This window comes from Aotus nancymaae, unplaced genomic scaffold (assembly GCF_030222135.1).
Source record: "Aotus nancymaae isolate 86718 unplaced genomic scaffold, 86718_ANA_hifiasm-v0.15.2.pri h1tg000062l, whole genome shotgun sequence".
Lineage (NCBI taxonomy): Eukaryota > Metazoa > Chordata > Mammalia > Primates > Aotidae > Aotus > Aotus nancymaae.
The window spans coordinates 38,430,463-38,455,116 of record NW_026988476.1 but is presented as its reverse complement, the minus strand read 5'-3'; the positions used below and the strand labels follow the sequence as shown (position 1 = coordinate 38,455,116).

At 36.8% G+C, this 24,654-nt stretch overlaps 1 protein-coding gene across 4 annotated transcripts in view; it reads left to right on the top strand.

The window, feature by feature from the left end:
* The first annotated feature begins 1,503 nt into the window (after nucleotides 1-1,503).
* The window catches only part of SECISBP2L (SECIS binding protein 2 like), a 57,323-nt gene continuing 34,172 nt past the window's right edge, over nucleotides 1,504-24,654 (top strand). For 2 of the 4 annotated variants that reach the window (XM_012442326.3, XM_012442324.2), the window contains exons 1-7: nucleotides 1,504-1,680; nucleotides 9,039-9,217; nucleotides 10,987-11,311; nucleotides 13,457-13,592; nucleotides 18,482-18,711; nucleotides 18,987-19,011; nucleotides 19,668-19,783. In XM_012442326.3, coding sequence (XP_012297749.2) covers nucleotides 1,657-1,680; nucleotides 9,039-9,217; nucleotides 10,987-11,311; nucleotides 13,457-13,592; nucleotides 18,482-18,711; nucleotides 18,987-19,011; nucleotides 19,668-19,783 — 1,035 coding nt within the window. In that variant the 5' untranslated portion in view covers nucleotides 1,504-1,656. Of the gene's footprint in view, nucleotides 1,681-9,038; nucleotides 9,218-10,986; nucleotides 11,312-13,453; nucleotides 13,593-18,481; nucleotides 18,712-18,986; nucleotides 19,012-19,667; nucleotides 19,784-24,654 lie in introns of all 4 variants that reach the window. The other 2 variants (XM_012442325.2, XM_012442323.2) reach the window with 1 other exon arrangement.

The following is a 24,654-nucleotide window of genomic DNA, read 5'->3' as shown; positions in this document are numbered from 1 at the left end:
GCATTATACTTACTGGTTGAGCATCTCTAATCTGAAAATCCAAAATCTGAAATGTTCCGATGAACATTACCCTTAAGTGTCAGGTCTGTGCTCAAGAAGTTTCTAATTTTGGAGCATTTGGGATTCAGAAGGGTTTGGGACTTCAAATTTTCCAATTAGAGACACCCAACCTGTACCAACATAAGTACAGCAAGGGGCCTTCACATAACAAGTCTCATACCGGAGTCTAATAACCAGACTAATAACCTGAACTAAAAAGGCAGTTAGTCTTTACTGATGTCTCCTGAAGCATGACAAAGCAAATTTCTTCAAATCTCCTTCCCATTCCTAGCTGTGGATCTCCACACCAGTGCCCTAAACAGCAGCCCTCAACTCTCTTCCTTCACTTAAGTGTAATTTAGCTTATACAGCTGTCCCTAGGTATTCGAGGCGGATATTGGCTCCAGGATTCCTGCTGATACCAAAATCCCTGAGTGCTAAAGATCCTTATATAAAATGTTGTAGTATTTGCATATAATCTATGCATACCCTCCAATATACTTTAAATCATCTCTAGATTAGTTATAATACCTAATACAATGTAAATGCTATGTAAGCAGTTGCTAAACTGTATTATTTGTATTTTATTGTTGCACTTATTTCTTTTTTCCCCAAAATATTTCTATTTGCGGTTGTTTGAATCTTCACTGAGAGTGTGGGTGTTGGAGGGTGTGTCTGAGGAGATGTCTAGAAGGAATTTGCCATGCTAACAGTAGTGCCCAGTTTCAAGACAGTCTCTGCCCTTAAGGAGCTAAGAATCTGAAGATAAAATAATTACCTGCTGGGTGGTGTTATTTGGTACAGATCCTGCATAGAATTAGGAGTTCTGAGATGGGTGAGATCAGCCTGGATATAAGTCTAGAGGTGAACATGAACCTGGACAATGAATTAACTAATCAATAAATATTTGTGGGGCACTTCCTAGCAGGGCTTCTTCCAGTCATTTTGTGTATGCGTTTTACATATGCATTTTTCTAGGGCAAGACTCCATTCTTTTCAGAATATTCTCATTCCTTTATAGTCATGACTCCCTTTATTTGCGTAACATAAGGAAGGAGCAGATGTACAGTGGGCAGATGAAAGCTCTTCCAACATCACTAAGAGGTGGTTTCAGATCCTGAAGAGGTCTTTGAGGTCCCGGGTGACCTGGGTCCCAAGTGGTCTGACACTTCTCGTTTAACAGTCGCCAGAATGGAGTGCAGTTCCGGGCACCTGCTCCTAAGCGCCTCCACCTGGCCTCAGCTTCTAGGCCAGCCCAGGTTCCTGCTACCCTGGCTGAGGCCATTTGCTGTTACTCCGCCCACTGCCCCACTCTGCCTCCTCCCTACTCCTTTCCCTTCCGTGCGCCTCCATTTCTAACTACGCCTCCCGTCCATTCGGGCCCTCCTCGGCTTCCGTCCCAGATGATCCCTCCCCGAAGCTGCCACCGCCTCCTCCTTCTCCCGGAGTTGGAGCCGCCTCCTCCACCAGTGGCGTAGCCGAATCGGTGTCGCGGCCAGCTAGATAGGGGCGGAGGTCCGGAACCCAGTCTGGACCCGAGCGGGGGGCCATGGAGAAAGCGGCCCGAGGCGCTGTTTACATCGACTAGCGCGGGCCGGTTGCGGCTCTGCAGGCGCCATGGACCGAGCCCCCACAGAGCAGGTACGCAGGCTAGGGTTGGGCCCGCCGGCCGGGGGTTGGGGTCGCCGCTCCCTCCCAGGCCAGGCCCAGGTCTCCGAACGTGGGGACCCAGCGGCCGGAGTCTTCGGGTTCCTGCAGTCGCAGACCCCCTCGCCTGGGAGCCTGGCTGCGCCCGGCTCTCCTTCATTGTTGCCTGGGACTTGGGGGTTTTTCCAGCTCTGATTACTTCCCAGACTGGGGGCTCGCCATTGCCGCTCCTCCCCGGCTTGGTGAAGGGGTCAGAAGGCTCCAAGTTGTCCGTGCTCTCCTGCGAGGAGCGCTTATAACTTCCAGCAGTCTCCCCCTTCCCCCATTCCTTTCAGCTGTGGAATGTGTTTTCGAGGTGGAAAGGCGTTTGAAGGCTTCTCACCCAGAAAGGCTGAGAGAATGTGTGGTAACTACAGATGAAGGGAAGTCACAGGCCTTTTAGATCTATGTCAGTTAAGCGAAGCATTGTTTTTGCAGTGGTTTTACGGAGGTGTTTCTTTTAAGAAACGGTATTGCGATTTCCCCTTGTCCTTCTATCCAGTGATTTTGCAAAGAATCGTAATTAGTGTTTTTTTTTTAAAGCTAGCTTCTATTTTAAGGGTGTAAAGCATAAGCTTATTTTCGAAACCGTTTTCATATTCGCAAAGTAGTCCCTTTAGTGTTCTGTTTTGCTTTTAATTGCGTCAAATTCCTGATTATCCATGCTAGTAGGTGCTGGGAGGCAGGGATAACTACATTGTTAAAAATAATCGAAAACAATAGTTTTCCCTCCAGTATTTTCCACTCTTAAGATCTCTGCGAAAGGACTTAATTTGAAGTCCAAGTTTATTCACTCTCTGTTCCCTCATTGATGATTAGATGACGGAAGAAGAGGGGCTAGTAATTTTTGTCTATTAAATTTACAGATGGATAACTAGGCACCTGAATTAATGAGATAAGATTTCCCAAATTCCTGTATATGTATGTCTATATGTAGTCGAAGCCGGTTTGTATTTTGAAATCGCACTCTTAGCAGGCAAAGCACAGCTTCCTAGTTGTGTATACTTGTTTTTACACAGACTTATTTAAAAAAAAAAAAAAAAAGCTTTATGTGAATGTAACTCTGAAGACACAAATGAGTTTTATAAAGCAGTACATGGAATTACCAAAGCGAAATTGATGTGGAGCCTCTTGGCAAATACACGTAGGCGTTTATGTGACCCAGAGTATTCTGTATACAGCCTATATCTAGTTTAAAAACGTTTTTGAAGATATCTATCAAAAATACATGAGATTTCAAAGCCTGACAAATGAATACGAATTTTCCTTGAATCATTCCCTTGTAAGTGTGTTATTAATGAAAGGGTTCAATATTTTGTTCCTTCACCAGGATGCCAGGACTAAAACCAGTAATGCTACCTTATGTATACTTAGTTCCTTTCATCCTCGAGGAAATATAATTAACTATTTAGATGGTAATTTTTAGCATAGCTGTTTGTGATTATCCGAGCAGCAAGTGCTGTGAGCAAATTATTTAAACTAGAGAGCCTTTTCCTCTTTCACCCCACATTTTTCCAAAGTCCACGACCTATTAAAACCTTGTAGAAATTTAAGAACTAGGGAAAAAAACATGGAAGAAGGTTTTCTGTTGACTTTTTTTTCTTTTCAGTACCTCTTGCCTCTTCCCCAACCTAACCCTAAATAAAAGAATAATTTGAAAATCCTCCACTTCCTATACACTCAGAAAATAGTTCTAGAAAAGTGTCTTCGCCTAGTTTACGTGATAGGCAGTTAATTCAAGGGTCCATGAATGACCTGGAAGGAGTGTGCTTCATTATATGCCTTTTTCTAGGGCAAGACTCCATTATTTTCATCATATTCTCAAAGGATGGCTAAGAACCATTAACTTAATGGTAGATTAGGGACTGAGATTTCTCAATTTTGTGGAATTTTTTATGCTTTATACTATAAAGTCATGTAATGGCTTTTCCAGGATATTTGGATTATACTTTTGTATTTCTACTATTGAAGTGAATTCAGGTAGGTTAAAGTCATTGAAAAGTATATGTAATATATGCCAATTTCCATTTTTCCTCAAATAACTTTTTTGTCCCTTTAGACCAGTGTTGACATACTCAGAATTTCTCTGAATCCCTACAGCACTAAAACTTACTCATTATAGTATTGTAGTAGTTCGAATTTATGGAAGTTTGATTTTTAAAAAATAGTACTTAATAGACTTTCTGCATTTTATCTTAACCTAATTAAATGCTTGTGTATTTTATAAGTGTAACTTAAAAAAAAAGACTTTTTTTTTTGCCTGAAGGCGTTCTGTTCTTGTGAATTACCTTTTTTTAATACATAAAATCTTTTTATAGAAAAGATAAATTGTATGTGTGCTGATCAAGATGATAAAAAGTTGCTAGGAATACAATGCTAGATGGATAATCTTAACTGCAATAATGATTATTTGAAAGAATCTTAAAACTAGAAGAAAATCTCAGGAGTATCCTCTGTCAGCACTCTCTTCTGTAGGGTATTCTCTGTATATCTAAAAAGCTAGCTTAATTTTAACTGCCAGAGTTAGATGTTCTAAGAAGATGTGTTGCTTGGTATATAGTGCATTTTTTTCCCCTAAAAACAAAAAAAGCTTGCATAAAGAGATGTGAAGAATAAATCACGGAGTTCATTTCGTTTATAAAGCCTTACTGCCTGTATTTTTATGAAATTCATTGAGATTTTTAAAAATAAACAATGGGCTTAGAAGTGACAGAACACTTGAGGTTTACAGTCTCTTTTCTGTTATCACAAATAAATGTTGGCTTAATTTTTAGTACATTAGCATTAAATAGTTCTTTTAAAAGACTTTACGAAATTACTGGTTATTAATGTCTTTAATTTTTGGAAAAACTAATGAATACATATGAGTTCATGCAACGTGCTTTTTACCAATAAGGATACAGATTGTCTGGCTTTTCATTGTTTCCTTTAAATAGTTTATAAACTTTTAATAATGTCAGTACCCCAAATGAATTGTATTCTGAATGTTATCTTAAAATGTTTGTTATTCAGTAATGCTTATAGTTGGCCCTTATGTATGGATATAAGTAAATGACTTGTCTTACCAGACTTAAAAAATAATATGTTTGTAATAAAAATAAAGTATTAATATATACATATTCAAATTTAAGGAAAATGCCATTTGGAAATTTTTAAAGTTTTTTTTTTTTTTGCAATGGAGTCTCATTCTGTCACCCAGGCTGGAGTGCAATGGCACTATCTTGGCTTACTGCAACCTCTGCCTCCCTGGTTCAAGCGATTCTCCTGCCTCATCCTTCTGAGTAGCTGGGATTACGGGTGTGCACCACTATACCCAGCTAATTTTTGTATTTTTAGTAGAGATGGGGTTTCACCATGTTGGCCAGGCTGTTCTCGAACTTCTGACCTCAGGTGATCCACCCACAGCAGCCTCCCAAAGTGGTGGGATTACAGGCGTGAGCCACCACACCTAGCCAAAAAGATGTTTTCAAGCTCTTAGGTCATTTTCAAGCACAAACTCTTAGAAATAAGAGTTAGAAAAATAGAATGATAGGTTATTGAACTCTTAGAAAAATAGAATGATAGGCTATTAAAAATGTATTAATAATAAAATACCACATATGAAAAACCAGTGGGGCCCAGCATGGTTGTATATATCTGTAGTCCCAGCTGCTAAGGAGGCTAAGGCAGGGGCATTGCTTGACCCTAGCCAGGTGTTCTGGACTGTAGTGTGCTGTGTGGATCAGGTGTCTGCACTAAGTGCAGCATCAATGTGATGACCTCTCTGAAGTGGGGAAACTCCAGGTTGCCTAAGGAAAGGTGAACTGGCCCAGGTCAGAAATGGAGCATGTAGAAACTCTGGTGCTGATCAGTAGTGAGATCACACCTGTGAATAGCCACCGTACTCGAGCTTGGACAACATAGTGGGACCCTGTCTCTAAAAGAAAAACAAAAAAAACTAAAACCTTTGGGATGTGGCTGAAGCTATACTCTGAGGCAAATGCGTAGTCATAAATGCCTTCATGATTAAACAGTTTACCAGGAAAATAAAAATTAAGCATTCAAAGCAGGAAGTTAGAGAAGAAACTCCATCAAATCAAGAGATAATATAATTTAAAAACAAAGTAATAGATAATTCAGAAACTAATATTAAATCTAGAAAGCTGTTTTTTTAAAGTAACGTCAGATTTAACAAACATTAAGATTTGGAAAAAAGGAGAAGTATGGGTAGCAAAGCATTCTGCCCAATATGGGCAGAATATAAGTTAAATACTTTGATTTTTCTTCCTCATTATTGTCTGGAGTCTGCAAAACTTACACATACAAGTACTGTGGTTTGTTTTGGCATTTTAATCAGAAAACAACACAGCTAGTAGTTATCTCTTGAGCATTAATCATTTTTTCCCTTCAGAGGACATTTATTTTATCTTTTTCCATGAGTTATAAAATATCTTAAAGTTTGAGATATCCTATTTTTACCTTAACATAGAAAGAATATGGAGGGTTTCCATGGTCATGTTTTTTCTGTGGGTGGGTGGTACATACTCTGGAGTTTCACCGTGGGAGATTGTCTCGTTATGTTCCAACTTCAGTTTTGATTTTAAGTGGGTGTCAGTTTTCTATTGCTTAATCTGGAAAAATTATTTGCATTCATCTGGAGGTTCCATCTCTGAGGAATTTAGTGTACATTCTCTGCCGATGTGTTCCTTTGTAGTAACGTTTGCCCATTTTCCCTAATCCAGTCTAGCACGATGCTCTTTCCATAATGTATGCTCAATGCACGTTTGTTGAATTATATAGGCTCTCAATGATCTGAATACATTTGTCTAATAAACTCTTTTAAATAGTATTTTTGTTTCATATTCTGACAGATTCTTGAGTTTTAGAGATTATTTACCTCAAAGGCATTTTATTTATAGACATTTGCCTTAATATACACAAAATAAAAAATGAGCATGAAACTGGTTAAATATTTTTACAAAGATGATTCTGAGACTATGATTTTTTTCGTTAATTTGGAAAATTCTGAAATTCTGAAAGACGAAGATAATTTTACTATATAGATAGTTGTGCTTTTTTGTGAAGCAAATAATACAAGAATGATAAGACTTTGTTAAGTGTAGTGTACATTTATTCCATATTTATTTCCTTTATGGAGACAAATCCCTGCTATGAAATTTTTAATTCCTAAAAAAATAGATCTTGGCAAAAGTAGACAGACTAAATAGAGAAATTCAAACTGAGAAATAACATTCTATAATGTAACTAGTCTAGTTTTTCATACATTTTGTTGTTCACTATTCAGGACATATTTCTTTGATTTCTATACTAATATAATTAAAATATTGCCAGAATTTGTTATTTATTTAACATGTTATGTATGTGGACTTTATTATGTGGACTTTTAAGAATAGTTTGGGATCTTAAAAGGATAGTTTGGATCACTGCTTTTCAGTGCTGAGAACAACAGATGCTGCATTTTGATGTATATTACTGAAGGCCCCAAAGTCACAATAAACAGCTTTTGAAACCTTACAGAGTTGTAGCTATAGGAGAAAGTTTGCCAGTCTGTTCCTACTAGTGACATCTTCTGTTTGTGCAGCTGTTGACTATAGCAGCTTCTCTCTTTTTTTTTTTTTTGCTAAAAACAAAGGATCATTTTAGTGTTTGTGAGTTTTATTGTTGAACTCTGATATCTAGAATTGCACTTAGAATAGAAACCAATACAAACTTTAATATTTAAAAGCCCATACTGTGTATATGTACAGACATTAGTTTTAAATTATACATAATACCTTTTAAATAGTAGGTTGCCTAAGTTTATAAAACTTTTTTTTTGTAAAGTACAAATGAAGTGGGGTGTAAAAATTGCTTGCAACTTTTGACCTGAGCAAGAATTTGAATTTGTTGCTACCAGAGTCATTTATGAGTTGACATTTTTTGGCTGGGAGAGGTCAGGAAAAGTATTATTTTAAAATTATTTATTTATAATTAGTATAATTAAGATTGATAATTTGATGTAACCATGTACCTTCCTGGAAAAAAACCCTGAATGTCTACTAGCTCAGATATATAAAACTGCTCAGTGAGTTCTCATATGTCGAAAAGGACTTTCTGATTTTTAAAAGAAATCCTGGCCAGGCTCGTGCCTATAATCCCAGCACTTTGGGAGGCCAAGGTGGGAGGATCACTTGATCCCAGGAGTTCAAGACCAGCCTGGGAAACATGGCAAAACCCCATCTCTACATTAAAAAGTTTGCTGGGCTCGTAATGATGTGTGCCTGTAGTCCCCATGACTTTGGAGACAGGTGGGAGAATCACTGGAGTCCAAGAGATTGAGGCTGCAATGAGCCATGATCACACCACTACACCCCACCCCCAACCCTACCCTGTGACAGAGTGAGACCCTGTCAAAAAAAAAAAAAAAAAAATCCTAAAAATGTAATTTTTAAAGTTAAAATGTTAAAATGTGATTTCAGTTTCTTTTTTTTAATCTTTTTTTTTGTCCCTGCCCCACCCAGTTTCTTATGCATATATGTGAACTTATAAAGCAAGCTTCCATTATCTTTGCATTATTGCTGTAACATTTATTGGTTTGATATATTGTGTCTTATATAAGTAAGTTTGGGTTCTGATGAATATCACAGAATGAACATTAATAGTTTGTATCATTAGAGTTTGAAGATGTTTTTGCCTGTTATGTTAAACTCTAAGTAAACTAAAATGGATTACATACCTTGGATTACTTTAGTTTACTCAGATGTGTACTGGGAAACTGAAGTACTCATATTTTCCCCAGTTTCATTGTGAAATTTTTTTCTTCCTAATGTTAAGTATTTTTTCATCTTAGACTTTTTCTTTTCTTTTAATTTAATGATACTAATTTCCAGAAGTGAACAGAAGTAGACAATTTTTAAGACTATGGAAACAAATATAGAGTAATAATTACCCTTCAGAATTTTGTTTGATTTTTCCCCCTAACAAAATGAGTTAAAAACACATTGTTTTGTCTGAAGAGCTACATTTCTTACTGCCAACTTTATTTTTAGTCACTGAGGTATGCTTCTGTGTTCTCTTGATTGTTTTTAACAGTTTTAATTACATTGAAATGTAACATTTGATTTATTTTCCTTATTTGATGGCTTTGTCTAAGTAACTTGATCATTCTTCAGTTATTTTAAAATTGACATTGCTCTTTCTTTTGGATGTTTTATGAATGCTGAGAAGAGACCTAATTACTGTTTATAAAAACTGACTCTTCTGTTGTTGAGTTGTGAATTTGTATTAAGTTGCTTGCTTGTTTGTTATTAACGTATTCTACCTTCTCTTTGAAGAATGTCAAGCTGTCAGCTGAGGTAGAGCCATTTATTCCCCAGAAGAAGAGTCCTGATACATTTATGATCCCTATGGCTCTCCCAAATGATAATGGAAGTGTTTCTGGTGTAGAACCAACTCCAATTCCCAGCTACCTGATTACTTGTTACCCATTTGTGCAGGAAAACCAGTCCAATAGGTAATTTGTTTATTTTGATTTTATTTTTTGTGGGGGTGGCTATAAAAGTTGGCAAAGTACACTTAATATTTTTCTTTTACAACTTTTAAACATTAACCATTTCTCTATTAAGAGGAGTAAATAAAATGATACAGAAATTCGGAAATTGTTAACATGGATTAGTTTCTCATTTTTTCTAAGAGAACTGAATTCTTAGGCTATATCTCCTTCAGTAAGTCATTGAAATTTATTTGAAGTAAGTCAGCTTGAAGAAGAAATAAAATATTCAGAAGTGAACAAAAACCTTTTTTATGAGATTAAACATCTAATCTCATAGTTGCCAAGACAGTCTCTGGTGTAAGAAGAAAATACCAAGCACTAGTCCTTAACTTTGAAGCTGTCATGGTTAGCATATATTTCTAGACTTAAATGTTAGTTTAAATTTATGTTTATTTTATTGCTGTATAAAAGTACTTTCAGCCTTTTTCAAGTTATGTCACACAGAAAATTTTGTTTGTCTGCAACTATAAATGGACGAGGCAGCTGGTGACTGGCTATAGGCTCTGTCATCCCTGAGGGCTGAGGCAATCAGTATTTCCACACATCTATAAACCATCGTTGCATGCTAGTGTACCAGTGCACATTCTTTGAGAAATTGTGGATGTATGGTATATAAGGTCATTCAGCTACTTTGTCAAATACTAAGTGTTCAAGTTAATATTCTAAGACTCTTAATAAAGAATCTTGAGGGTTGGACAAATAGTAGAAACTAAGGAATCATTTTCAATTGAAGTTAGCATTATATTAAATATCCTTGCCTATATTGGATAATGTGCAAGCTGATTCATTAAACTAAATTTAATAGTGCTATTTTTCTATTTGAAAAAATGGCCAGGTATACAGTATGATAAACTTAATTGGTTTTCTTGATTTACCAAATAACCTTTGTAAATTCATGAGTAAACGAGCCAACAGATTATTTTTAAAATATTTTTAGGAATATGACAGTGAACTATTTTGCTTTGTCGTGAGAGTAATGAGGAAAAGCTCTATGCTTCAACTCTGTACTCCCTAGGACCCCATATTGATCAGCAGGAACCTTTGGTGAGGGGGTGCTGGGACAGGAAGAATTTTGCTAGTGTTTTATTTGAACTGCACTGGAAGAAGCTCCAAGGCTGGAGATGTCAGTGGGCAGACTTGCCTCTTCTCTTCTTTCACTTGGACCTAGAGCCTGCTTCTGTTGCCAGGAGGGGAGCCAGGAAAAGAGCTGGACTTGGCCAAGTGATTAGGGGAGTATGAGAGGAGGAGTAGGAGGCTCTGGGATTGAACTGAAGAATGAGAGGTGAAGGAATTAAATCACCCTATGTATCAGTCACCTTGCCCAGTGGTCACCTTAACTGTTTACAGAAGGCTGTCACAGTTGTCCTTGAATGGGAACTTTGGACTGCCATTGTTGGTAGATCCCAGTAGCTAGATGTTTAACTTTTAGGCAGAAGTACCTTGAGGAAGGTTGAAGGTAAAGTTACAAATACTAGTGGTATGTGGAATACTGTAAAACCATCAGATTGGGTTCATTTATACTGTTGTTTAAATTGTTACTGCATGAACATAATGATCTCTGATTACAGCAAAGAAATGTATAAGGTGATGTTAGTTTTGTCTCCTTTCCCAAAATTATCATGAAGCCACCGTTCTGCACTGTTGTGTCTTTTAATGAGTTAAGAGATTTTGCTTTAGTAGTATTTTTAGACTTGTCAATAGATTTGTTCTTTTTTGATTTGGTTTTGCAGACAGTTTCCTTTATATAACAATGATATACGATGGCAACAACCGAATCCAAACCCTACTGGACCATACTTTGCCTACCCCATTATATCTGCTCAGCCACCTGTTTCTACAGAGTATACATATTATCAGCTGATGCCAGCACCATGTGCTCAGGTTATGGGTTTCTATCATCCTTTTCCTACACCTTACTCCAACACCTTTCAGGCTGCAAATACTGTAAATGCTATTACCACAGAATGCACCGAGCGTCCAAGTCAGCTTGGACAGGTCTTCCCATTGTCCAGCCATCGAAGCAGAAACAGTAACAGAGGAACAGTGGTACCAAAAGTAAGTGTCTGCTTTTGGTTGGCTTTTAAATTTGATATTACTTATATTAGTATAAGTAATTTGCTACTTGAATTGATTGACCGTTAATGCTGAATTTACTATAAAATATCTTGTTCACTGTTATAAAATGGTAAAGGATGTGTAGTTCTTAAAATAACTTTCTTTGTGTTGTTTATTCCTTGTTCTTGATTGTGATATGATTTATAGTCATTTTCTTGTTCCTTTAGAGAGTTTAACATAAGGCACACATATTTACAAATTATTTTATTTAGTGATAAAAATTGCGTGGTGACACCAGCATTCGTAAGTGGTTATTGTGGATCTTGTGCTAGCTGTGTTGAATGGCTAATGCACTTCAAGATATTTCTGTTGGCCAGGTACAGTGGCTCACACCTATAATCCCAGTACTTTGGGAGGCTGAGGCAGGTGGGTCACTTGAGCCCAGGAGTCTGAGACCAGTCTGGGCAACGTGGCAAAACCCCATCTCTACAAAAAATACAAAAATTAGCTAGGTATGTTAGTGCATGCCTGTAGCTCCAGCTACTTGGGAGGCTGAGGTGGGAAAATCACTTGAGCCCAGGAGATCAAGACCTCAGTGAGCTGAGATAGCACCACTACACTCCAGCCTGGGTGACAGAGTGACACCCTGTTGCAAAAAAAAAAAAACAACCCAAAAGATAGATTTTCAGTCTTCAAAAGTTAGCGGTAGACATTATGGAAAAGAACATTAGTGATTAATGAGATCCCTTCAACTTTATTGTTTTGAATTTGTGAGTTTTTAGTAGGAATAGCACTTCGTTATTTAAGAGGTGCTTCGCTTTTATATAAACAAGGGTCTCCTAGGCTGAAGAAAATGAAAGGTAAATAAATATGTGGACCCACTTTTATAAAAGAAGAAAAAGAAATGAAGGCTTTGAATCACAAGAGAATTAAGGTTTAATTTTAGTTAACTTTTTAACTTAAAAGGCTATTTTACAGTTGAAGCCTTATTGTCAAAGCTAATGAAGAAAAAACGTGTTTCTAGTTAGCCCTTTTGAGCTGATAGAAGAGGGACTTCTTAGACATACCTTACAAGTATATCATCCAGGAGTTGATGCTTTCCCTAGATTCCATTAGCCCACCTTCTTCAGTGAAGTCTTTGTTACCTCCTCATATAATTTGTAAAAATTGAAATACAAGCAGCAGAGGTTGCTTGTTCATGGAACCGTTCTTGGTCAAGGAATATCCTTTTGGGAACTCAGAATGAGAAAAAGTGTTAGAAATAAGATAATAGTATATAATTTCCAGATGTTAAAGGAACATGATTTCTCAGAATACATTTTCAGCACTTCAGTTTAGGAAGTTCAAGAAGTTAAATTCAGATTTCTATTGTGTAAGTTGCTGTTAAGTGATGAATAGTTATATTTTTAAAAGTAAAGGAAGACATCAGGTTTTTAGTATTGATTGATTGACAGGGTGTTGCTCTGTCAACCAGGCTGGAGTACAGTGGCGCATTCATAGCTCACAGTAATCTCAAACTTCTAGGCTCAAATGATCCTCCTGTCTCATCTGCTTGGGTAGCTAGGACTCCCGCTTTATTTGTCTTTTTTTTTTTTTTTTTTTTTTTTTTTGGTAGAGATGGGGGTCTCTCTATGTTGCCCATGCTGGTCCCAAACTCCTGACCTCAGGTGATCTTCCAGCCCAGGAGCCCAGGAGTTTGGGATTATAGGTGTGAACCACTGTGGTCTGCCAGGATCAGCTTTTTTGTATTTTCTTTTTGAACTCTGAAGTAGAAATCTTTTTTCATGTCATTGTTTTTCTGAAACTAAAATTTCACTTTGGGATAAGATACTAACCTTTTAAAATTTACAACCCCTTGTATGATATTAGTATACCCCTGCTATTATTTTTTGACTGAGAAGATAAAAAATACAAGTAGCAATTAAAAATGAATTCATTTATTAATCATAGTTGTGTTGTTATTTGAAAGTGTGTATAATACATTGTTTAGCCTGTTATGCTTTGCTGCAGATATTTCATGAAACCCTAATACCGTTTCCTCATGGGAGCCAAGAATTTTGAAAATACACTTAGGTGTGTTTTGTAATAGATGTGTATTTTATAATGTTTCATACATTGAATAGTTGTTTTGTTTTTTTTAAGCAGCAACAGCTTTTACAACAGCATATAAAAAGCAAAAGGCCCATGGTGAAAAATGTAGCTACTCAGAAAGAAACAAATGCAGCAGGTCCTGATAGTCGATCAAAAATTGTGCTTCTGGTAGATGCTTCACAGCAAACTGGTAAGGCGGCAAGGGTTCTTAAATGTGCATCACTGATTTTTACCTGTTTTCATTCACTGACTTTATAATTGTGGTCTCTACCACTTGCCAGAATTGTAGACTTTCATCCTTTTATTTGTTCTGCCACTTTGTGATATTCTCTAGGAAGGATAAAGCAATCTGTGTCCTTAATGTTCTTTGAATTTGCTTGCTGGCCTTATATACAGTTTTAGGTGGGGTTTAAGGTGTCCTATTCCTTTTGTAATAACGGAGCAGTTCAGAAACCAGAGATGGAATTTTGCAGATACTATAGAAATTGGAGGAACTCATTTAGGTTGAAATTGAAATTGCACATGTGTTTATAACTAGATTAAAACCCTTTATAAAACATCCTAGTATCCTATACATTGTTCTAGAAAGAACTTAGCAAGTTTTCTATGCCATATTTTATTGTAGATCTGAACCAGACTTACATATGTCATGTATATCCTGTTAAACAAGTACAAATTTTGAACTAGTCAAATACCTTTTGTCAGAAATTTTTAGAGGACTATATAGGCATTAATAAAAAAGCTTTCAACTGGTGGTAGACAAGAATTAGTATTCTTACAATGTTCTAGCTATTTTTTATAGTTTATATTGGGAAGTTTCACTTTGTATCCTTGATCTGAGTTTATTATCTGTAGAGTGATGTTTATCTTCTCTCACCCATAGTCATTGACATCAGTAAAAAATCTTTGTTAATGATTCAAGGCCAAGATCAGATCCATTCAAAGGCACAACTGGCTTTTTTTAATCTCTGTACAGCCTCCATTCAAATGAGGTCCGAGTTGAAATGAATAAGATGGCTTATACTTTTTAAATTCAAGTTATACCTTTTCTTTTGGAGATCTGTTTATCTTTTTACAGTTGCTTAGATCCATTAGGAGCAGAGAAGGATCTGAAAATCAGTTTAAAAAGTCTTGCTGATAGTACAGTCATTGTGTGGTTAAAGCATAAAGCCACGAAGCTTTGAGATTAACAGACTGACAAATACTTGGAGTGACTATGGAAAAGAATCACAATGTAATGTATTACAAAGTTTTCTGGTGTGGTTTTCTCTAGTCATAGTGACCCATTTCTACATGCTTTTAACCCTGGGAAGACTTTAAAATATCTTTTTTTTTTGAGATGGAGTTTCACTCTTGTTACCCAGGCTGGAGTGCAATGGCACGATCTCGGCTCACCGCAACCTCCGCCTCCTGGGTTCAGGCAATTCTCCTGCCTCAGCCTCCTGAGTAGCTGGGATTACAGGCACACGCCACCATGCCCAGCTAATTTTTTGTATTTTTAGTAGAGACGGGGTTTCACCATGTTGACCAGGACAGTCTCGATCTCTTGACCTCGTGATCCACCCGCCTCGGCCTCCCAAAGTGCTGGGATTACAGGCTTGAGCCACCGCACCCGACCTTAAAATATCTTTACTTCTTTATTTTCCTTATTATTTTAACCACAAAGACACTCTTTCTGAGGCATAGGAATTAGAAAATGAAAAAATGAAGGTGAAATCTGAGTAGAAGACCATATATATTGTACATCCTATTAGTATTTTTATTCTTAGTTTTCAAATCTGAGGATTGTAATTCTATCAGTATTTTTATTCTTCAGTTTTTAATTTCTGAGAATAAACTGGCATCAAGCAGAGATTGAATTAAATATTATAGTTTATTAGGAATGTCTTTCCATCTGTAACAGACTTTTACATTTGAACATAAGATCATGATTTAATAAGAGTTTATAATAAGATGGCCAGATCTAATATACGAAAGTTAATTGTATTTCAATTTGCAACCCCCAAACAAAATTTTACAAAAAGATGTCATTAGCAATAACAGTAAAAAAAGAGAGTTTCTGGAAATCTTAGAGAAGATGTATGGGACATATAGGCAAAAAATGGTAAGACTAGGCTGGGCGCGGTGGCTCACCCCTGTAACCCCAGCGTTTTGGGAGGCCTAGATGGACAGATCACTTGAGGCCAGGAGTTTGAGACCACCCTGGTCAATATGGTGAAACCCCATCTACTAAAAAACATAAAAATCAGCCCTGTGTGGTGGCACGGGCCTGCTGTCCAGCTAATTGGGAGGCTGAGGTAGGAGAATCACTGGAACCTGGGTGGCGGAGGTTGCAGTGAGTTAAAAAACAAAAAAAGAAAGAAAATGTTAAGTCTTTATTATGGGACATTAGGAAAAACCTAAATATCATGTTCAAAGTGATTTTTGGGAAACTTGATAAACTAATTCTAAAATAAAGGAACAGTGGTCTCAGAAGACCCAAGACATCCATGGAAAAGAACTTTTCCTCTAGATATGGAAACTTATAAAGCCATCTTAATTCCTTTAGGTTTATTTTATCAATGTAGTATACAAAAGTTGAACAGAACAGAGAGCCCAGAAACAGACCTTATGTATGTATAAAACATGTATATGGAAAAAGACAGAGATAGCATTACTAATTTATACCCCATGCAAATCTATTTCAGATGGATTAAGGACTTAAGGAACCCGGTGGTAGAAGAAAATATAGGCAGATAACTTTATGACTGCAAGGAGGGAACTATTTCTAAAATTAAGAATTTCTATTTATTAAAAGTAAGTGAAAGAAGAAGCCACAAGCTTGGAAAAGACTTTTACCGTGCATATAACTGACAAAGGATTAGCATGAGATATATAAAGAATTAATATGAACCCATAAGAGAATGATCCCACCCTATCCTTGGGGCCTGTGGAACACAGTGCTAGCAGGCTAAAACAGTTTTACAGGACTATAGGAATTTTTCTTTGGACCCAGTCATCTCATTTCTATGAATGTATCCAGATGGAGCCTCCCCCTAGAAAGAGGGGGCTATTTGATTAGAGATACATACTGCAGCACTGCAGCAAAAGTACTGAAGCTTTCATAGTGTCCAGTAGTAGCAGGTAACAAGTCCCTCTTGGACACCACTCTAAGCACAGGACACCACTCAGTGGATAATACGGAGCTATCTTATAATTATGAAGACTTGTCGTAACATGACATCATATTAAGCAGAGCACAACTCAAAATTGTATTAGTGTTGTATAAAGATTATGAATGGGCAGAAATGTGGAAAAAGGAAAACTTGTAACTTGTTCAAAGAAGACTAAGGTTTTTTCTTTTTTTTAGAATGTCTTGCTGCAATTATAATTTGTAAAATAAAAAATAAATACAATTCAATAGAAAAGTGGCAGAAGTCAGATAATTCAAAAGTAATATTAATAAAAATTTCACAGAAGGGAAAACACTTGTGGCTAAAAGCATCAAAAAGAGGATCAGCCTCATACAAATTAAAACCCACAATGATCATGAGCCACCTTTTTTTGGGGGGGGACAGAGTCTCACCCTGTCACCTAGCCTGAAGTGCAATGGTATGATCTCAATTCCCTTCAACCTCTGCCTCCAGGCTTAAGCAGTTCTCCTGCCTCAGCCTCCAGAGCAGCTGGGATTACAGGCGCCTGCCACCATGCCCAGCTGATTTTTTTTTGTATTTTTAATAGATATGGGATTTCATCCTGTTGGCCAGGCTGGTCTCTAACTCCTGACCTCATGTTCCACCCACCATGGCCTCCCAAAGTGCTGGGACTATAGGCTTGAGCCACCGTGCCAAGCCGAGCCACCTTTTTATACCCAACAGATTAGGTACAGTCTGGAAGATAATATAAAGTATTGAATGAATATGTGGATCGTGGGGGTATATTTTACTGTTGGAGTATAACTGTCTTTTAAGTACCTTTGAAAATGATTTGGCATTACATTGTGGCGGAGCCAGAAAACAATGGTTATTAAAAAAAAAAAGAAAGAAAGAAAATGATTTGGCATCAAGTCAAGTTGGATATGTATGTCCCCTAAGTTCTGGCAGTATTTACCTTAGAGAAACTTATATATGCACATATGAACATTTATGTGTCCGTATATCAATTCTAACAGCAATATTACTCTTGGTAGCAAAACTCCAAAACAACCCAGGTGTCAAAGGATAAGTACGTTGTGGCATATTCATGTAAAGGCATTTTAGATTCCAGTGGCATTAATGAATTATAGGGACATGCACCAGAATCTTCAAAACCAGTGTTGAGGTGTGGCATAGGTGAGAAGTCACATGGACCATGTGGTGTTTTAAAATAAAGATAAAAACTGAAAAATTATATGATTTAGGTTTTAGAAATATAGAAATCCATGACAAATCTATAAAGCAAAGTGAAGGAATGATACACACAGGATTCAGAATAGATGGTAAGCTCTGGCGTAAGAAAAGGATGTAGTAGTGGAGGGGAACACACAACGACCTTCAAAAGATTCATGGTGTTCTCTTTCCTAAATGGTTGATGGTGGTTTTAGAATTAGTGATATATTTTATTCTCTTTTCATACTAAAAACATATAGTCTGGGCGCCATAGCTCATGCCTGTAATCCCAGCATTTTGGGAAGTCAAGTCGGATGGATCACTTGAGCCTAGAAATTTGAGACCAGCCTGGGCAACACTGTGGATGAAACCCTGTCTCTACAAAAAATAAGCCAGGCGTGATGGTGGTGCATGCCTGTAGCCCCAGCTACTTGGGAGGCTGAGGTAGAAGGATTTCTTGAGCCTGGGAGGCAAAGGTTGCAGTGAGCTGAGATTGTGCCACTACACTCCAGCCTGGGAAACAGACTGAGACTCTGACTCAAGGGAAACAGAAAACATATTATAAACCAACTTACCAGGAACATCTTACCTTTTAATGACCTTTTCAAAAAGTTGTCACCTGTTACTTCATTTATGAAGTTTGGTATCTGTTTTCTTACAACCTTAATGATACTTTAACAAGAATTTATCTATTTGTTCATCACAAAGAATTGTACTTTTCTTGCCTTTGTAGATTTCCCATCAGATATTGCTAACAAATCTCTCTCAGAGACCACTGCCACAATGCTCTGGAAGTCCAAGAGCAGGAGAAGAAGAGCATCCCACCCTACTGCTGAATCTTCTAGTGAGCAGGGGGCTAGTGAAGCCGATATTGACAGTGATAGTGGTTACTGCAGTCCCAAACACAGCAACAACCAGCCTGCAGCAGGGGCTTTGAGAAATCCTGATTCTGGGACCATGAATGTATGTGACATTGTCTTGATTTCTTTATTGGTCATTGATGTCAGTATTATATTTGCATCCTCTGCTAAAGCTTAAGTATTGGTTTTCAATAACAGTTCCTATTAGGATAGTTATAAATGTATTTTGTATTTTATTAATAAAAAATATTCATTGATGAAGTATTATAATATTGTAATATGCATGCTTCACACTAGGCTAAATTATAAAACATTTAGCCAGGTACATAATGTTGATTCTTAAGTAGAGTATAATTGTCTTTTTGTTTCCTTTTTTAGCATGTGGAATCATCTATGTGTGCAGGTACTTATTTTCTACATTGTGTTTTTGCTGTACTTTCTGCTTTGTCCGTATCAGTTTTCTTTTTAAGTATGAGGGTTGCTGATACTGTAAAAAAAAAAAAAACTTAGAAATCTTGCAGAGATTCAAGGTATTTTGGAAGTACAGTTTTGCTCATCAGCTTGAGAAAATGCCAGCTGGAGATATTCTGTAAGAGGACACTTGTATTAATAAGAACTGTAGTACTACTTAAAAGTTTTTAGGGCCAGGCACGGTGGCTCACACCTGTAATCTTATCACTTTGAGAGGCCGAGGCCTGTGGATCACCTGAGGTCAGGAGTTCGAGACCAGCCTGGACAACATGATGAAACACTGTCTCTACTAAAAATACAAAAAATTAGCTGGACGAGGTGGCGGGTGCCTGTAATACCTGCTACTTGGGAGGCAGAGGCTGGAGAATTGCTTGAACCCGGGAGGCAGAGGTTACAGTGAGCTGAGATCGTGCCATTGCACTCCAGCCTAGTCAACAAGAGTGAAACCTTGTCTCAAAAAAAATAAAAGTTTATAGAAAAATTTTCAGTATTACATTTCTAGTGCTGAATTTCAGTATATGAAGTCAGGGCAATTTAGGTCTTGCTCTTTTATAAGTAAATTATAATTTAAAATTTCATTTGTTATAGGTGGTGTAAATTGGTCCAATGTAACTTGCCAGGCAACTCAGAAAAAACCTTGGATGGAAAAAAATCAGACATTTTCTAGAGGTGGAAGGCAAACTGAACAAAGAAATAGTTCACAGGTAATTCAAATTAGGATGGAGAAAATTGATTAGGTATGAGATGAGTCATTTTAGACTTTATTTAGAGTGGTGCCGTGGAGATGATATTGAGTGATTTGAAAGTGAACTATCATGATATTTGTAACTTTAAAATGGCTTAGCTAATAAAATTACTTAATAAAACAAAATGGCAAAGTGTAGAGTGGATATGTATAGTATCATTTTTCTACATTTCTGTATATTTAAATATTTTATAATGTTAAAAAAGGATGCCCTTTAATCCTGTTTCATTTGCCATGGTTTTTTTTTCCCCACATAAAAATTTGAAAGCATTTTGTGCTTTAAATACTGATTTTTTGATCTTAAGGATTGCAGCCTTGTCCATGTGCCTTTACTTGACTGTAAATACCCTTTTGTGCTAATAGCAGTGCCATAGTAATGGCTTACCATAATGTAGTCAGACAGGGCAGTTTCCTGAAGGCCCAGAGGAACAAAGTGTAACTGCCGTACAGTAGAGCGGGCTGTGCACTGTCATGAACTATCAGTTACTGTATTTTTGTGCTTTGGTTGGCTGTAAAATCAGGGAGTTGTTTAATGGTCATTATTTTTCCTTTTCAATTTTTAGATAACTTTCTTGGATTCCTTAACTTTAGTTAAGGAATTAAAACTATCATATGACTATATGGATATGTTCATCTGTGAATAAACTTAAATAGGAGCAAGTTACTAATGGGTTAAATATACCAACTGTTTGCCTGTTCCTTTGCCTCCCTGGAATGAAATACAGGTTGAGAACATCTCCAATCCCAAATCCAAAATGCTCTAAAATCTGAAACTTTTTTTTTTAAGTTGACACATAATAACTGTATATACTTATAAGGTGTAGTGTGATATATTGATATATGTATACAACATGTAATAATCAAATCAGGGTAATTAACATATCCATCGTCTCAAACATAGATCATTTCTTTTTTTTGGGGAACATTCAGAATCTTATCCCCTATTTGAAAATAAACAGTAAATCATTGTTAACTGTAGTCACCCTACCAGTGCTATAGAACACTAGAATTAATTCCTATGTAGCTGTAATTTTGTATTCGTTGACCAACCTCTCCCTGTCCCCATACCTCAACCCTTCCCAGCCTCTGGTAACCACTATTTTGCTCTCTACTTCTGTAAGATCAGCTTTTTTAGCTTCCACATGTGAGTGACTGCATGTGTTATTTATCTTTCTGTGCCTTGCTTATTTCACTTAACATATTGTCCTCTAGGCTCATCCTTGTTGCTGCGAGTGACAGGATTTTGTTCTTTTTCATGGATGAATAGTATTCCATTGTGTATATATACCACATTTTCTTCATCCATTCATCTCCTGATGGCCACTTAGGTTGAATTATGATTGGCTATTGTGAATAGTGCTGCAGTAAACAAGAGAGGCAGTTATTGCTTTGACGTACTGATGGCCTTTTCTTTGGATCCAGTAATAGAATTGCTGAATCATATGGTAGTTCTTTTTTTAGTTTTTTGAGGAAACTTTATACTATTTTCTGTAGTGGTTATGCTAATTTGCATTCCCAAGATCATTGTGTATACGAGTTCCTTTTTCTCTGCATCCTCACCAGTGTACCAGCATTTATTTTGTCTTTTTGAGAACAGGCATTCTAACTGAGATGAAAAAATACCTCATTATGGTTTTGATATGCATTTCCCTGATGATTAGTGATGTTGAGCATTTTTTCATATATGTCTTCTTTTGAGAAATGACTGTTCAGATCATTTGCCCATTTTTTAATTGAAAAATATGAAACTTTTTTAGTGCCTTGACAGCACAAGTAGAAAATTCTACACGTAAATACTAAACGAAACTTTGTTTCATACACACAGTTATTTAAAATATTATATGAAATTACCTTCAGGCTATGTGTATAGGTGTATATGAAACACAAGTGAATTTCGTGTTTAGTCTTAGATCCCATCCCTGAGATACCTCAGTATGTATATGCACATAATCCAGAATCTGGAAAAATCTGAACTTCAAGACACTTCTGGTCCCAAGCATTTCAGATAAGGAATAACTCAACCTGTAATTCAGGTGTACCTTAACATTAATTAGGCTGTCAAGAAAACAAAATAATTCCCTCTTCCCTGTGGTTATTGCAAAAATAAATCATTTGGGCCGGGCGCGGTGGCTCAAGCCTGTAATCCCAGCACTTTGGGAGGCCGAGGCGGGTGGATCACGAGGTCAAGAGATCGAGACCATCCTGGTCGACATGGTGAAACCCCGTCTCTACTAATACAAAAAATTAGCTGGGCACGGTGGCGCGTGCCTGTAATCCCAGCTACTCAGGAGGCTGAGGCAGGAGAATTGCCTGAACCCAGGAGGCGGAGGTTGCGGTGAGCCGAGATCGTGCCATTGCACTCCAGCCTGGGTATCAAGAGCGAAACTCCGTCTCAAAAAAAAAATAATAATAAAAAATAAATCATTTGTGACAACCTTGTGAGGCAGTCTATGTTTATTTGATTAAGAACAAAAGAGCTAAAAGAGGAATCATTTATATAGATTAGATAGATTAGATAAATAAAATCTACATAGTATATACATATGGGCTGAAATTTTCTGCTGAGACTGTAATTGCTAGCCCTACCCGTGTTTACAGTTTCAATACTGCTGTTTTTGGTATCAGTTAGCTCACCAGAGAGGAAATAATACTGAGATGAAAAACATTTTTTCTCTTTCTTAAAACTGATGAGGAATGTTAAAAGAACCAAAAAGAAAACTTTGCAAACATATATGCCTCCAAAGAACTGGAGCCAGATGTTTGACCATGTATTCGCTTTCTTCTTCTGATGCTTTGTTATCCTTGTACTTTACTTAAGTGTGTTTGTTTGATTTTTGAGATGCAGAATCTTTTTCTTTTAAGTCAAAATGTTTTCCCTCTTTGCAATTTCTGATTGTTTTTAGGCTCTAAACATCTTTTAGAAATCAAATAAATACTGACCTGCATGTTCTGCTACTTTTTATAGTATAGTATTTCAGGACATTTTTATCTGAGATTTATTTTGATCCATGGTAAAACAAAATGAAGTGGATTTTCAAAGTAGTTAACCAGTTGTCCTAACATTCTTTCCCTGGTTTGTGTTTCCGTTTTAGTGATTTGCCGATTCCTTTTTTTGTTTTTCTTTTGAGACATAGTCTTGCTCTTGTTGCTCAGGCTGGAGTGCAATGGCACGATCTCAGCTCACTGCAGCCTCCACCTCCCGGGTTCAAGCCATTCTCCTACCTCAGCCTCCCGAGTTACAGGTGCCCGCCACCACTCCTGGCTAATTTTTATATTTTTAGTAGAAATGGGGTTTCACTACATTGGCCAGGCTGATCTCCAGCTCCTGACCTTGTGATCCACCCACCTTGGCCACTCAAAGTGCTGGGATTACAGGTGTGAACCACCATGCTTGGCCTGCTGATTTTTTATGTGCTATTTTGGGGCTATTTGTTTTTTTCAGTTTATGAGATTTCTGCACCTCTACCATGCTGTTTAATTACAGGAGTTTTAAACATTCTTAGCAGTGTTTTAACATTGGGTAACATAGATCATTTCTTTAGTCTGGTATAAGTCTAATTTTAAATGATGGAAAGAATCTTAAAAACTTGAAATCTTTTAAAATGGCTTTATTTTATGGAATAGGTTGGAAAGTAAAAGAAAAAGATGATATACAATGAAAAAGTCTCATTTCACTCCTGCTTCGCCTTGCCATCTCCTCTCCTCCTATACCTCTCCCACTTTGAGTAATTTCTTGTAGTCTTCCAGAGTTTTTTCACTTCATTATAAGTAAATATAAGTACATACCTTATTTTTGTTTTTTCTTTACATAAAAGAGCATATCTACTCTGTTCTCTGCTCTGCTTTGCTCACTTAACAGTGTATCTTGGAGACATTTTCATATTTTCCTTATTACTACATAAAGGGCTTCCTCACTTTTTCCTTTTAGACAACTCTTAATATTGTGTGGATATACCCTTGTTGATTTCTGTAGTCTAAACAATGGACACTTGGGTTGTTTGTAAACTGTTGCTGTTGTAGACATGCTGGCGTGTTATTTCGAAATCTGTGTGTATAGAATCAGTTTCTAGATAAGGGACTGCTGAATCAGAAGGAAAATTCATCTGTTGTTTTGGTAAATATCACCAGATTGTATCAATGTGCATCCTCAACAAAAATGTGGAAGGTGCCTAGTTTCATATGGCTCCAGAGATAGTGTGTGTTCAGGATTTTGGTAAATCCTGAACCAAAATCCTGACATAATTTTTAGATAAAAATTATGTCTTAATGTAGTTGATCATTTTTCCATGTATTTAAGGACCATTTGTATTTACTTCATTTCCTGTGAACTTACCTGGTTATATCTTTTGCTCATTTTTTGAATCTTGATCTATTTCTTTCTGTTTTGGGGTACATTTTAAAATCAGTTTGATCAAGTTTTAATCTAATTCCTGAAGTTTCTTGGAGTCTTTAATATGTAATACAAGTTGCAAATATTTTGCTAGATTTTCCTTTTTAATTTTTACTTTGCTCATTATTATCGTGACTATTGCCATGCATAGTTTGTTTGTAAAATAACATTAAGAAGTTTATATTTATAAATTGACTTTATTGATCTTTTTTTTTTTTTTTTTTGATGACTTCTAAAGGGTTTTAAATCATGATTGGAAAAGTTTTGCCCCTACTCCAAGGCTGTAAAGGCGTTTACTTGTTTTTTCCTCTAGTGTGTTCATGGCCTTGTTTTTTCACATTTAAATCTTTATTCCATTTGGAGTTTTTCTTGGTATGGTGTGAGAAATGGGTCCTACTTCGTGTTTTCGAAGTGACTTTTTAAAATCTTCCAACACCGTT